This window comes from Pelecanus crispus, chromosome Z (assembly GCF_030463565.1).
Source record: "Pelecanus crispus isolate bPelCri1 chromosome Z, bPelCri1.pri, whole genome shotgun sequence".
Lineage (NCBI taxonomy): Eukaryota > Metazoa > Chordata > Aves > Pelecaniformes > Pelecanidae > Pelecanus > Pelecanus crispus.
In genome coordinates this window covers 82,834,191-82,848,768 of record NC_134676.1, presented here as the reverse complement: position 1 = coordinate 82,848,768, position 14,578 = coordinate 82,834,191, and the positions used below count along the sequence as shown (strand labels likewise).

The 14,578-nt window shown below is 39.2% G+C and overlaps 1 protein-coding gene across 1 annotated transcript in view; it reads right to left on the bottom strand.

Annotated features, from left to right (window-relative positions):
• Nucleotides 1–1,190: 1,190 nt before the first annotated feature.
• ADGRV1 (adhesion G protein-coupled receptor V1) overlaps nucleotides 1,191–14,578 on the bottom strand; it is a 321,657-nt gene continuing 308,269 nt past the window's right edge. Inside the window, exons 90-92 of the mRNA XM_075727117.1 lie at nucleotides 11,182–11,373; nucleotides 8,859–9,036; nucleotides 1,191–1,309 (exon numbers count right to left, since the gene is read on the bottom strand). Of these exons, the coding sequence (XP_075583232.1) occupies nucleotides 1,191–1,309; nucleotides 8,859–9,036; nucleotides 11,182–11,373 (489 nt within the window). The remainder of the gene's footprint in view (nucleotides 1,310–8,858; nucleotides 9,037–11,181; nucleotides 11,374–14,578) is intronic.

Genomic DNA, 14,578 nt, shown 5'->3' with positions numbered 1-14,578 from the left:
TAGATACAGTAAAATTTGTATATCACTATAGCAAAATTCATGGAAAGATTTCCATAAGAAAAGTTTTCTTTTAAAGGGAGAGGTTGTTGCTCAGAGCTTGCCCAGCATTAAGCCTTTAGGCAAGTTCCTGAAGAAGGTATGAAAGGCTTGCATTCTCATTTACTGTATTTCTATACTATGCTCAGAAGTGTTCGGAGGAAATTCCCTTAGTCTCCTGCTTTAATGTGTTTTTCTTCCAGAGTGTCTGTGCAGAAGCAGAGTTAATGATTCCTACAAGATCAGCCTACCTCCCCCTCTCAGTTCTGAAATACTTCCTCTATATATTTTTTTTTTCCCCAGGGGAGGAACTTTTCTTGCTCATTTATGATCCCAGATTACTGATCTAACTCTGTTTGTAATGCAATACTTGAACCCATCAGTCAGGACAGGGATATCTGTGTAGCACCCACAGACATTAACAGAAAATTCAACTCTTTGGAATCCCCTCTTATTTCTGACTGAGAAGAGTGAGGTAGTTTAATATTATGAAACTGGCAAGGTAATGCAGTTGACAGCATGCAGCTGCCAGTGGTTTCACTCTTGTCCTTCACCTCCCCTTCCCTCTGTTTGTTTCAGATCATTGCATATTTTATCATGTCACAATTTAAATTTCAGGCTTTCTGGCTCAAGACTGTGTCTTTATTTGAATTTGTAGAATTCACAGACTTGGGTACTCAAAGAACAGTGAGAAGAGTACAGCTCAGGAAACAGAAAAACTGTGCAACTAAAAAGCTTACCTGTCCAACAGGGTGTCTGCATCGTCTTCCAGCTCTATAAGCAGTGAGCAGAAATAACAGACTTATTTGTATCAAACAAACGCAATTGTTTTTATTAATCAGTGTTACACATACAGGTTAATTAAAAAAGCTATAGTTTGTTAAATATGTCATCTAGCCACAAGATACAAATCTAGGATGATTGCCATGGTATCTATTGATGCTCAGCCACTGTAAAAAAATTACAGTTTATTTTCTGATATACAAAACCTCAAGCAAACATTACTTGTTAAGCATTCAGTAAAGCTCACAGCGTTCTACTACACAGTTTCAGTGTTTTAGTGCAAAAGGAAGTACAAATATAAAAATACTGAGGCTTGAATTTAAAAAAAAAAAAAACAAACAAAAAACCCAAAAACCAAGCAAGTTGTGGAGTTAGAGGTGAGTGTCTGCTATGGGTATTCTTCTAAGCTCTACGATCTGGGAGTTAGCCATGCTGCCACCATCCTGGCTGCCATGATAAGATTCATTATCACTGACGCTGAGACCTGCACCTGAAACAGCGAAACAAACAAACAAAAAAAGAATCGGTGAGAACAAAATCCTGACACAGAAATGGTGATATTGTGTCCTGCTCTGCTTTATTCTGATTATTGAAATGCTTCCCTATCCCACAACGATGTGGCAAGTTTCCTATTACTAGTGTACAATTCTGAATCCACAGATTATAACATTATCTGATGTAGTTTTGTACTATCCAGATACACTTTTTCATAATCCACTGTTAGTCACTTTATTTGCCCCAGTAAATGGCACAATAGCTATTCAGAGGCTGCCTTGAAATCACAAGAGCATAAATCAAGGCCTGGCTTAGGCTCGGTTTATGGTCTGGCTGTTACAGTCTGGTATTTCCAAGGACTACTTCATGAAGAGTTGATTTTTAATGATACAATTTCCCTGTTAAACTATAATTCCAGCTGGTTTAATAGGATTGTAATTTCAACGTGAGAAAAGACGCTGACTAAATAATCTTTAAACCCACATTTGGCACAAGCTGATGTGTTTTTCTTCTACTGTGAGAGAATACTAGATTTTGGCCCATGAAAACTTCCAAAACATGTCTGAAAGAGACCTCAGAAGGCCACCTTCTCCATCCTTTTGTCACAGGAGTTCTGCTAGCTTGTTGCTTCCTTGTCTTTTGGGGGGTTTGGAGTTTTTCTGGGGGGAAGCTTTGAGTTTATTAGTGTGAAGACACATACATAATCCTGCAGTAGTTTTTATGAAATGTGTATTTTTTCAGACCACTTCTTCACACAATATCAGTTGTATCTATAAACTTCAGTGCATTTTCAGCTCCTCTCTTTGAGATGTAGAGCAAATCCTAAAAAACGCTTGGGTCTTGTTGGGGCTTAGGCTTTAAATGTTTTGAGAACTGCACGTCAGTGTTATTAGGCATGGTTGTTTCAAGACAGACTCATTTCAGGCATGGTCCTACAGTGATGTCATTTACAAATAACTAGGGAAGCTATTCATTTTGGGCAGAAGTAGATCTGTAACTACACGCCATTCAAGGGAGTTGCAAAGGAATGACATTTGGCTCAAAAAGCCCTGAACAGGGTATGCTGGGAGAGACAGTGATTTGCATTTTCATACTAAAAAAATATTTTCAGGAGTTTCTATCAGTTGTACAGTGCATCTCATGTCTGCCTCAACTGACACTCCAGGCTTTGGCTTGTTTGGCCAAAGACAAGGATCATTTACTTTTCTAGAGTTACCTCATCATTTTCTATGCCCCCTATTGTTCCACTTTTACGAAGTTTTTCCATAGTACCCTTCTGTCCACCAACCCCCAAGTAGAAGTACAGAAAAGGGGGCAGTGGTAGGATGCTCCTTTGCTGTGGGAAGTCAGGCTTCAATCTTGAATATGGTGCTTGGTTCAGAGAACCTGAGCAGACGAACCTGCAGGACTGCGCAGGCTTTCCTGCAGAGGTCTGGAAGAAGTCCTGGTAGGGGCCAAAGTCAGGTGCAGCGCTGTGTGAACCCAGCCCTACTGTATGCAGGTGAAAAGTCGGTATTTCTGCGCTGTGATCCTTCTTACACCTGGTTTTGGTGTTTGGGTCACAGGGTGAACATGCATTCATTGACATCTACTAGACAAGTCTTGCTCTTGGGTTTGTAGACCCAAGCTCTTGAAAGACCAGCAATTACTGTCAGAGTATGACAAGAGTAGAAATCCATCAATGTAGAGAGATACAATAACAAAGACAAGATGATTAGACTCTGAATCATTAAAATACTTGTTTATAAGTGTACTGAAGATGATTAAGCCATATTTACTGATTTAAATTTATATGCATATTTAACCTTTTCATTGAATCATGGTCCTAAACAGCTAAAAGCTGCTTGAAAGTCCTGGGAAAAACAGCAATTGCGTAAGCAAGTTATTTGGTTTTTTTTCTTATCTTCTCTAAAGCTGTTTGTTTTAGAAAGGAAACATGAGTGTAATAGAGAAGATAAATCAGACTGCTGTATTTACCATTTGGGGACAGAAGAACATGGTAATAGCCTTGAAGTAAATAAAATACTTTGACTGGAGAAACAAAGCAATACTTCTTACACAGCATTTTTAACATTGGAATCCACTCAAAACATTTATTTAGGCTGAAGAGGGTACAAATTTCAAAAAGGGAAAAAATACATTATTGAAAATGTTTAAAATCATATTATATAAATATGATCATCCTGGGTTCAGACTTTAAGGTGCAAACTGACTGTTGGGTTTAGAAAGATATTTGTCTTATTGGTGGCTATACTGCAATTACTCAGTATGCAGTTTCCTAAAGAATCTCATGCTGGTCACTATAGAAAGATTGGATACTGGTCTAATATGGTATTACACTATGTATATTCTTAAATGTCATATATGTGAACACTTTGTGCATGCTTTGTGCAAAGTAAGAGGAGAATCAGGAACTTCATAAAGCAGAGACTGAAGTAGGCTACTTTGGGTTTACAAGGGCCTTGTTCTGCTGCTGATGCAAACACAAACTATGTAAGAGCTGATCCTTTTTAGGAATGAGAGCTGAAATGTAACCAGGATACCAGCTTACCAAACAGCCGTCAGACTGGGAAGGGTACGACTGTTTACATGATGGAGTTTCACAGAGTTCATAGGTCCTGCTTGTTCTCAGATTAGAGCAGAATTTAAACTCGATCAGATCCCCAAAAGCATGTACTCCCCTAGAGATGCTAGAGTTGGATGGTAGGTATATATCAGGGAGTATTACTTTTCCCCAATTTGTGAAGAAGCTCTTTTAAGAAAAAGACACAGGAAACTGAGGCCTTTCTTCCTTTCTTTTTGTATCAGGACTAGCTAGAAACTGAAAAGTCACAGCCTGCTTTGCAAACCCAGCGAGATCCCTCCAGTGACATCTACTGGTTGAAGGATTTCCTCAGTGCATTCCTATGTGCCCTTGAACATCAGCTCTCATCATCTGCTTGCTCAGATACATCTCAAACTTTCACTAAAACATTTTAAAGGAGGCGGAGTTTGTTTTGTAATTACTGTACTCATATCTCTGGGGAGACTTTTTATCTCATAAGCACTTCCATCTTGCCTTCTGAATCAATCATGATTTCTATTGTATGTGTAAGAGGCATTAGATAGAAACTAAGAAGCTACAGAAACTGACTTTAATTCTTCTTTCAGGGTTTGACTTTACAGAAATCACACCAACAGACATCCAGACTTCTACAAATAAAGTTCAGATCGGACTAAAAATGCTTCCTGGAAATTATGCAGTCATGTTCAATAGCCAAAAGGTAGCATATTTGTGAGCAATCACAAATGAGAAGTTGAATGAATATGCAAACTGGCTACCCTTCCTTTTTTTCTGTGAAGTGAGCCCTTCAAAACAGAAATGACGTAGGTTGATAAGGCAGGGCATGAACCTGGCACTTTGCCACTGTCTACAACTTACCTGCCCTGTGACAGACAGTCTCCAGGATGTTGCACTGCACACCTTTCAGAATTTGAGGTTTCAAATGTTTTCTCTAGTTCAGGATGCTCAATGTGAGATGCTTAATTCTTAAACCAGGCAGCTAGAGTGATAACACCAAGGTTTAAAAAATGCTGACTTTGGAACCCTAGCTTATTAGATTGAAAATTTTAAGTTGGTTTATATAGCATTGTTATTGTAACAACTACGTTTGTGTGGGGTTTTTAACTTACTTTTAACTACTTACAGTAGATTTTTCCAGGTATACTCCATGTAGAATATTTATTTAGGATTTATCACATATGCTTCTATTAAGAGCAAAAATACACTAAGATGTGGATGTAGCAATATCTTCCACTGACACTGTCTGATATATATATTTCATAGAATCACATCACAGAATCATAGAATGGTTTGGGTTGGAAGGGACCTTAAAGATCATCTAGTTCCAACACCTTTGCCATGGGCAGGGACATCTTGCACTAGACCAGGTTGCTCAAAGCCCCATCCAACCTGGCCTTGAATGCTTCCAGGGATACGCAGCTTCTTGGGGCAACCTGTTCCAGTGCCTCACCACCCTCATAGTGAGGAAAATATTTGGAAAGTACCATGTGCTAGGCTAGTATTCTCCGCTCTAACCTATAAATGCCATTGCAAACAACTTCCTACAGGCGTGGGTCACTGGTCAGCACTGGAGGTGTTTTGGGCCTCTCTCAAAAGACTTTGCTGTGTTTTGTATTCACATCACACCCAAAAGAATTACTTGGTTCAGTTTTGTGCATCACAGAAGGGGGAGGACAAAAGCATTTGTAGGAGATGGGAATATGGATGGAAGCTCAGAGACCAGTAAAGCTATCACACATTTATAGTATTTATGCTTTAGAGCAAAGCTGATGGACAGCATTGGGACAGATTCCATCTACTTTTATTCTGTTGGCTCCTTTTTTAACTCCCCAGCCCTAACCAGAGCAGAAGTCCTTAGGGAATTCTGCTATATTGGGCTTTAGCCTCAATGACAGTAACATATGACTTTGTGACAATCTGGAAGGCAATGGTCTTATTAAATTTTCTACCAATATAAACCTTCCACAAGAAATCAGAGGAAAAATAAGATCTGGTCCAAAATGGCAGCACTTTAAAAGTTAATTAGTGCAATTAACAAAAACTAATCAGTAAATAATTGTCCTTCTCAGTAGAAGCTAAACCTTTCATATAAAAGCCGTAAATGAAATATAATAAAATAAATAATTTAAACCAAATTCATAAACATTAAGGGAAAAAAAAAAAGGTTTTAGCACATATCAATAGGCAGGACATGTCCCTAAATTATTTTTTCCTACCATAGTTGTTCTATAATTTCCTTCACATAAACTGCCTTGGAGCTCGCTGGCCTTCCAAAAGATTCCCACAGTATAAGAGATGAGGTGATTTAGTGAGCATAGTGAGTCCTAACTATGTATTTCTGTATGGACATGAACACATTTGATAGAAAGGAGGAATTAATTGATAAGGCATTCGGAGGCCATGGCTTTATGATATAATAAGTCCAGCTTTTGGATTTCTTGCACCAAACAAAAAACTCTATGCCCATGTGATGCAAAGATTGCATAAAGTTAGCATAAAAGCTGGCTAAGAAACAGTACGCTGTTGTCCACCTAATTTGCTAGAAATGCAGTTGTATGCCTTCATCTGATCCAGTCTGTATTTCAGGTTAATCTGTAATTAGGCCCAGCATTAATGATTATGGGACCAAGGGCTAAGTGCATAGTTCTACTACACATTTCTTTAGCAATAAGTCCAAGTGTGCCAATGCATCTATTTGTGGAGCTGCACTGCAAATTGCTAAACCATTGCAAGTTACAGAATAAAGTTGTGCTGTGGGGGTTTCTTTGATTTTTTTAACCTGCATCAGTCATCCTTCATTTCTGCTGTTGAGAGTGGCCAGCTGCAGTGCAAGGGTGGGGCAGGAGGACAGGAATGAGATTTTAGTTTTGCTGTGATTATACCCTCATTCTCACTGATCCTGGCCAGATTAAACCTTGTGTCTACAGACAGTGAGCATAAATTAAAGTAACCTACAGACAGCTCCAAACTACAAAAGCAGAAAGGACAGATGAATTGCAAAGAGGCATAAAGACATTTTTGCATATGCCTCTGCTAATCAGTGGTGATCCTCAGCCAGCCTTCAGAGGGGCAGCTAATATTTTAGCAGGGCTAAGGCTGAGTTTGGTTATAGATTGACAGTTTTAGAGAACGACAGATAATGGAGGTTTCTGTTTCTGCTTATCAGAGGTAAAGCTCATGCAATAGCAGAGCAAGCATTTGTATTCTTCCTCTATACCCAAAAGCCACACCTCCCAGTTTAGGAGTGACAAAACCAGCTAATGTGGTGCAAAGCACCTTTTCCCTGCTCTCCCAGGGGCTTGTCTGCTTGAGATGAGGAATTCTCAGCCTACTGAAATAAAGTCTGGTCTAAAATGGTTTGAGAAGCACTACTTAGAGCAAATGACAGGGAAGAGCAAGGCAGCAAGAGGCATCTCAGCTGCCCATACATTTTAGCCTATTTAGAGAAGACATGCTGGTTTTCCAGTTGCTGATGTCCACTGCTTGCTTCCTTGGAGCTGGGACTGGTGCTCAAAGGGCATCAGACTGATGTGGAGTGGCAAGGGTAGAGAGATAGAGAGGGAGAGAGGAAGAGGAAGATGGAGAGAAGTCTATAAAGAGTTGTTGCGGTTTCATGTGAGTAGGAGCAATGATCCAAGAGAGGAAGAAGAAATATGCTGCCAGGAGGGACCATGAGAGAGGCTCCTTTCAGTGCCTGCTAGCTAAACTGCATCATAAAATTCCCATCAGACCACAGCTCAGTGAGCACTTTAGCAGCATAAACCTGTACTGCCAAACAGAGAAGAAACCCCACTTTCCACCACCTCATCTCCCTTTTTATTGCTTCCATGGGGTGCCCTCCCTCATGCCATTGGGAGCACCTTGACTCCTTGGCCATGCACTGAACTGGACTGGAGAGCAGGTCTGGACAAAAATAATAAAAGGGATATGATTTTTAGTAACAGAAAAGCTCAGGTTTTTTGGTTTAAAGTATGTGTTGAGCTACAGCTTGTATCTGGGGCAATAGCTGATAAATATTTACTTTGGTGATTAAAGCTACTCTAACCTCAACACCACCTCTTCAGTTTGGCTTGTTCAAATGTGTGTGGGGCTGGAACCAGATAGGACAACTGGTTCAGCTTAGAAATCATCTTTTTTTGCCCCTGTAATGTTGCTGAGGACACAGTTTGAGCACACGAATAAGCACTGGAATAAAATTGTCAGGTACTACTTGAATTGGTAATGCAAGCAAAAATATTTTTCTCCAACTGTGGCTTGAGGTCTCTGCTTCAAATCACATTAATACAAAAGGCTCATAAGAACAAATGATAATAAAATATTAATAAAGAAACCAATAATAGAATTTAGGCAAAATAATCAAAAGCTGGTTCTAGACCTACTTCCTTTAGAAGGACTGAAAACAAATTAACTAAGGATGGAGCTTGAGGATTTATTAAAAAATCATTAAATACTAAAGTCTCTCTAGTTTATCTCTCCAGTGTATGCTGTTTTCCAGGTCCAAATGTATTTTATATAAATATTTTGTCTTAAGACTTATTGGGAGAATCAATATTTATGAAGGTATGCTGTTTCTCACAGATACAGATCTATAAAAAACAAATATAGGCAATTGTATATACTCTATATATTTGAAAAAGAAAGGAAAAGAACTCAAGACAGCCCATGTCTAGAGGCAGCAAGTTAGCCATCTAAGCACTCATGAAAAAGTATCAAAGCCTCCAATCTGCTACTACTTTCTGTAGGTCTGCTTATCATCATGACACAAAACATGTTTTTGCAGATTCCTTCTCATTATTTTAGATATCCTGCACCACATTTTTCATGGAATAGCAGTCCAAGGCAGAACAATTTTACTTCAGATTTTCACTGGCCATCAGATTATATTAACAGATCTTGTTAACTGGATCTCATGGAATGGTGATACCATTAGGGTGAAGAACAACATAACAACCTTTGACGAACAAGGAGAAGAGTCACTCACCAGTCTTTAAAGCAAATATTAGGTCATCAAACTCCTGTGATTCCTCATCAGCAACCAATGAGCTGGTACTAAATCCTCCAGAAGGGTGGAAAACATTGCCATTTTGTGGACTCTGCTTAAAGGCAGCACTAGCTTGACTAGCAGGCTGCAAGGATGCCCTCTCCCAGTCTGCAGGCACCTGTGAAGTTTAAAAAGACACAGAAGGAGGTAGTGGAGAAGTAGTGGAGGCCGCATCCCTAGAAATATTCTATGATTCTGTGATTCTATGAAATGCAGTAATCATCAAAACTATAGTACAAAAAATGGAAACTATGACCAGAGCTGAACTCAAGACCAAGAGATTTTGGAACCAGCTATTTTGTCATTTCCATAGTGAACCAGGTAGCTTTTTTTTTTTTTTTAAATTTTTTATATATATATGTAACTCAATTATAAGTCATTTAACCTTGCATTTATTATGCCTGTCCTAGCTATCTCAAAAAGTTGAAAAAATACTGCTATTTCTGAACATTGGCCCCTGGTATGGAGAACTTTTAATTTAAAGCACTGAAAGGTTCCACCTCAGTCATCTCTAACCACTGCCTCTTCCTCTGCTGGACCCTGCTTCTCCCTTTTATAGCCACTAACCATCATTACTTTCTATTAAATGTTCTACAGTTGGCAACCCACTGCTTTTCATATTTACCAATACGACATTTTAAAGTAATTTGCCAGTCCTTGAAGGTTGTGGTGGTGGTCCTATACAGGCCTACAATTTCAATATCAATTTTGCTGCAGTTCATCTGCCACTTCAGTTTAAGGTGGAGCTGCACAAAAAAAATCAGAATTTCAGTTCATGAGAAAAGTGGTGGTTTTTAAAATCTATCTCCTCCTTAAATGTGATGAAAGGCCAAAATACCAAACTCTAAAAAAATATATTTTAGGACAATCAAAATATATTTTCTTGGTTTATTGCTCACCCACTGTTTAGGAGCTCAGGAACATAAAAGCTTGCCATGTAATGCTGAGAACCTATGCTGTCCGCTAAACTGGGGAGTCAGGCACCACCTTAAGTGAGAAGCTAAGAAGTTGAATAAACTGAGTGGTCTGCCAGGAGGCAGCTGAGGAGCTTTAAAATCCAGACAAACCTACAATCAAGCAGGTATAAAAATGGGCAAAACAGCTGCCAGGTGAGCAGCTCGGTTTCCACAAAAATTATTACTAGAACTGACATGTTCCCTTGAAATATTTCAATTCCATTAAATAAGTGTTTTTCCTGGAAAAACTGCTTAGCTGGAAAATTTTCAACTAGCTCTATCAACATGCACATGTACATAGCTGCAAAAATCACCTCGGTTTACTACAGGTAGTAAAAAGGTATAGTAGCAGCACTCCAGTTCCAACAACAAAGAGATTGAAAATCATCTCCCTCAATTTTCTTTTCTTTTCTTTTCTTTTCTTTTCTTTTCTTTTCTTTTCTTTTCTTTTCTTTTCTTTTCTTTTCTTTTCTTTTCTTTTCTTTTCTTTTCTTTTCTTTTCTTTTCTTTTCTTTTCTTTTCTTTTCTTTTCTTTTCTTTTCTCTTTTCCTTTTCTCTTTTCTTTTCTTTTCTTTTATCTTTTTTCTTTTTTCTTTTCTTCTTTTTTCTTTTCTTTTCTTTTTTCTTTTATTTTCCTCTCCTCTCCTCTCCTCTCCTCTCCTCTCCTCTCCTCTCCTCTCCTCTCCTCTCCTCTCCTCTCCTCTCCTCTCCTCTCCTCTCCTCTCCTCTCCTCTCCTCTCCTCTCCTCTCCTCTCCTCTCCTCCCCTTCCCCCTCCCCCTTCCCATTCCCCTTCCCCTTCCCCTTCCCCTTCCCCTTCCCTTTCCCCTTCCCCTTCCCCTTCCCCTTCCCCTTCCCATTCCTTTTCCATTCCTTTCAACTCCAATTTTATTCTAATTTTATTCTATTCTATTAAAATTTCCAGAAATTTTGCACAGCATGAGTTTGGAAAATTAAAGACTTAAAACTCGTCTAAGACCTATAGTAAACTGAAAGATTTAACTTGATATTTTGATTTCTCATGACCTACTTTTGACAACATTTTAACCAGCCTCTATAACAAACTGAAGACTCAAGTAGAAAAGGGGAAATTCTCTAGATGGGATGTTACCAGGGAATTGTAAATTCCAAGAATATCACCATGGCTAAAGATAACAATTTTTATGGTTAAAAAAAAATAATCCCCCTCTCCCCAAAGCCAACCAATAGTAATTAGCATCTCATTCCTGTGTATTACATTTCAGTACTGCCACTTAAATCTCCAGGTACATTTTCAATACACAAGGTAATGACTATAGAGCAGTATTACCTCTTCCATAGCACTGATGAGGTTCTGAGTGGACTTGCTGATCTCTCCACCTGCAGCCGGCAGACCACTGCCATGTGTGAAAAAAGCCGATCCTGGAGTTGTATGCCCATTCATATCTACAGTGTAACTTGCTTTCACAGGACAGCAAAGTTCGTTGTGTAGGATAAAATATACCACAAAGACATAAAGACCCTGAAACAGAGAGAGAAAAAGAACATCAGGGTGTGAAATGCAGGGAGCTTAGCTCAGAGTTTGAAGTGCAGTCATGGCAAGGTCCTATACACTGTAGCAGACGCCTTCCCTTACACCAGTAGTCTGTGCCTCAAAGGCCTGCAGCCAGTTTCTATGGAAAATAAGAGACAACGTCACTGCCCATCAGAGATCTGGCAGTTAAAAATAAGTTAATATCCTGAGGCCTCCAGCTAAACACACACACACAAAAAAAAAAAACCAACCCAAAGGAGGAATTGAAAATTATTATTTGGTTGAACCCACACGGTTGCAAAGCAAAGCCAAGATATCAACAATAACAAAACTAACTTGAGTTTCACAGTTGTCATAATAGTGAAAATGTGGTTAAGGGCCGCCTTTACAATAGGATTTGGCTGCTGGCCCCTAGCCACAATTCTTTATTTCCTTACTGACCTGCTGGCTCTTTGCATTCTTGCCCCAATTTCAATCTCGTGCAAACTGACTGCTGCCGTCACAGATACCAAGTTATAACTATAAAGTAGATTCTCTATGATATCCACTAATTCACCACTGTCTTTCATTTGTGATTACTACAAAGGCTCTGCTGTATGCCTCTGCAGTTCTTCTTTAAAACTTGCTAATTTTGACCTTTAGACTTAGCCAAGAAAAGTATTATAACCCCGTCTTTTGTTTGCAAAGGAATCCAGTGATTGAACTTCTGAATATGAAATCTGACTTTCTCTAATTCTTAAGTTGCACTAATACTGAGGGAAAATAATCCATTTCAATCGATAAATCAACCAGTTCAATAATTACTAAAGAAGGGGTTAACCAAAAAAGTACTGAAAGAATAATTCTGGATTCTTCCCAATTGCTGCAATACAATTACAATTACATTGGGTTTTGTATTTCACATTGTCCTCTAGACCCCTGAAACCAATTGTACTAAACAGAACAATGTATTGGAAAGGTACCCATTGTCATGAAAGTAGTAACTAGGATTATAAATAGTAAAGAATTTCATCTAATTATATTTGAGAATTCCTAATGGAAAGAATTTTGAAAATACATGGATACTGTAAATACCCAAGCCATATGTTCATTTCCAGCCCTATAAAACAGGCAGCAGTGCTTCATGACCCAGAGATTCATAATTTCTAATGCCAAAACTATATGACAAAACAGTCTGGTCCAAAGTGACACATAACAGAAGTTAATGGGATTCTATGGGATTTCAATCTCAGCTGGTCAAACACTGGAAATATCCTCATACAGCTGCTATGAAGCCATACAGCTCTGTGTGTGCATTCTTTTTAACAGCAAACCAGCAAACAAAAGTGTTAAACCCAACTATTTTGAGAAAACATTTTCCCACTTTTCCAGATTATTGTTTTTTGTCATGAGGGCCCAGAGCAGTTAACTGAGAGGAAATTTCTTTGTGATACATGTAAGTAAATACATTCCAAAAAACTGAGGCAAACACACTTAAGAGACACTAAAAAGGAATGAAAATGTCCTTCCATTCTATAAACATATCCAAGGACTCTGATGTAGGTCAAGCATAATGGGACCAGCAAATGGATTTCTTTTAATTTAAGTTGTTTAATGGATATGAAAAGGATGAAAAACCCAAGAACAGATAACAGTGATGACACTGAATTCAGAGCAGCCTCTGGCATTTCAGTCTCTGAGGACCTAGCCACAAAAGTTGCATACACATTTCAAGTGGTTTTGTACTTTTCAAGAAAACCCATTAGCTGAAATGCTGCAAAGCCCTGTGTTTCAGAATTGCAGGGACATCAGGCATCGGTATGCAAGGCCCATGTTATGTCACTCTCCTGTGCAGCCCCAAGTGTGGACACTCACTCTTCTAAAACAAACAAACATGGAATAAAGTGCCACAATTATCTCCTTAACTCAGCCTAGTGTCCTGTTTCAGACAGTGCTATTTCTGAGGAACTATTGTTCTACCAGAACTACAGAAAGGCATTTTGACACCCATAGCACCCTTACTGCCATGCCTCCCTGCTGCCACCACTTCTGACCCTTGCTATCATCCAGAGATGCAGACCCTTGTCCTGGGCAGCAGGAGTCAGCATCCCTGAGACACATTGCCTTGTGTGGCACTCCTGCTGCAGCCCTCCTTTTCTCGAGGCTGAAAAGGAACTTCATTACGTGCAATTCAGAGAACTCCCATGTATTGATGCAGACAGGTGATGAGACAGCTCCTCTGGGTCCTTCCATAAAGAGCACATAGACTTAGGGAGGTTATTTGACTGTCTAAGGACAGGAGGAGTTGCAGGCTGAGTTAGAGACAAAAATTTTGAGTTTTACTTCTTCCAGTCTTGTAAAATATTATGGCAATGCCTTACAAACAGAAACTTACACCTAGCAAAACCCAACACTCTTAAGTAGGTTACACATTTACGCAGGAACTGCGTTGCCGGATGGAAGATTTCTTGCTTAGCTGGAAAAAGGATGGAACATTCTTTGACCCATATTCCTATCCAAATCTAGAGTCTCAAGAAGATACACTCTGCAGAGGTGAGTCCCTATGTGCCATCACAGTGGTTCTGTTTGAAGTATCAAAAGGGGTTTGTTGTCTTATTCTCACTACCCCGTGCCTCTATTAGAAACCACTGCAACTGAATTTTGGGAAGTCAAAACAAGGTAAATGGTGCTGCCTACACAACACTGAGTTCTAACGACCATATGTATGAAGATGCCATGGATCAAGTCATATTGATCCCATGCTTATTTTAGCACCAGCAGCTACCAGACTGTTTACTCTGACAGAGCACGGGCAGGATGCAGACGCTTGGGTTGTGTCAGTGCAACCACAGCTTTCATAGTCTCAGTGGGCTTTTTCAAAAGCACTAGTTTGAGAATTGAATTGTCCTTCATCATACTTTTCACACTCATTCTGTTCTTTTTCACTTCAACCTTTAATACTGTAAAAATAGTCTTAAAGCACTATGAAAATAAGGTTGTTGGCATTGTAATATATGTTTCACTGTGTTTATCATATAAACAACTTTGAGCAAGATGGCACCACTTTGCTTTTTCAGAGACAGACAGACATTGTCCTTGCCAGCTCGACCAAGTATGAAATGCAGAGAATAGTCAAGTTCTGTTGACAGGTCAACCAGACCTACAGGATGGTCAGAGAAGAAACCTACATGCTCCAAAGAGATTGAAAGAAGAT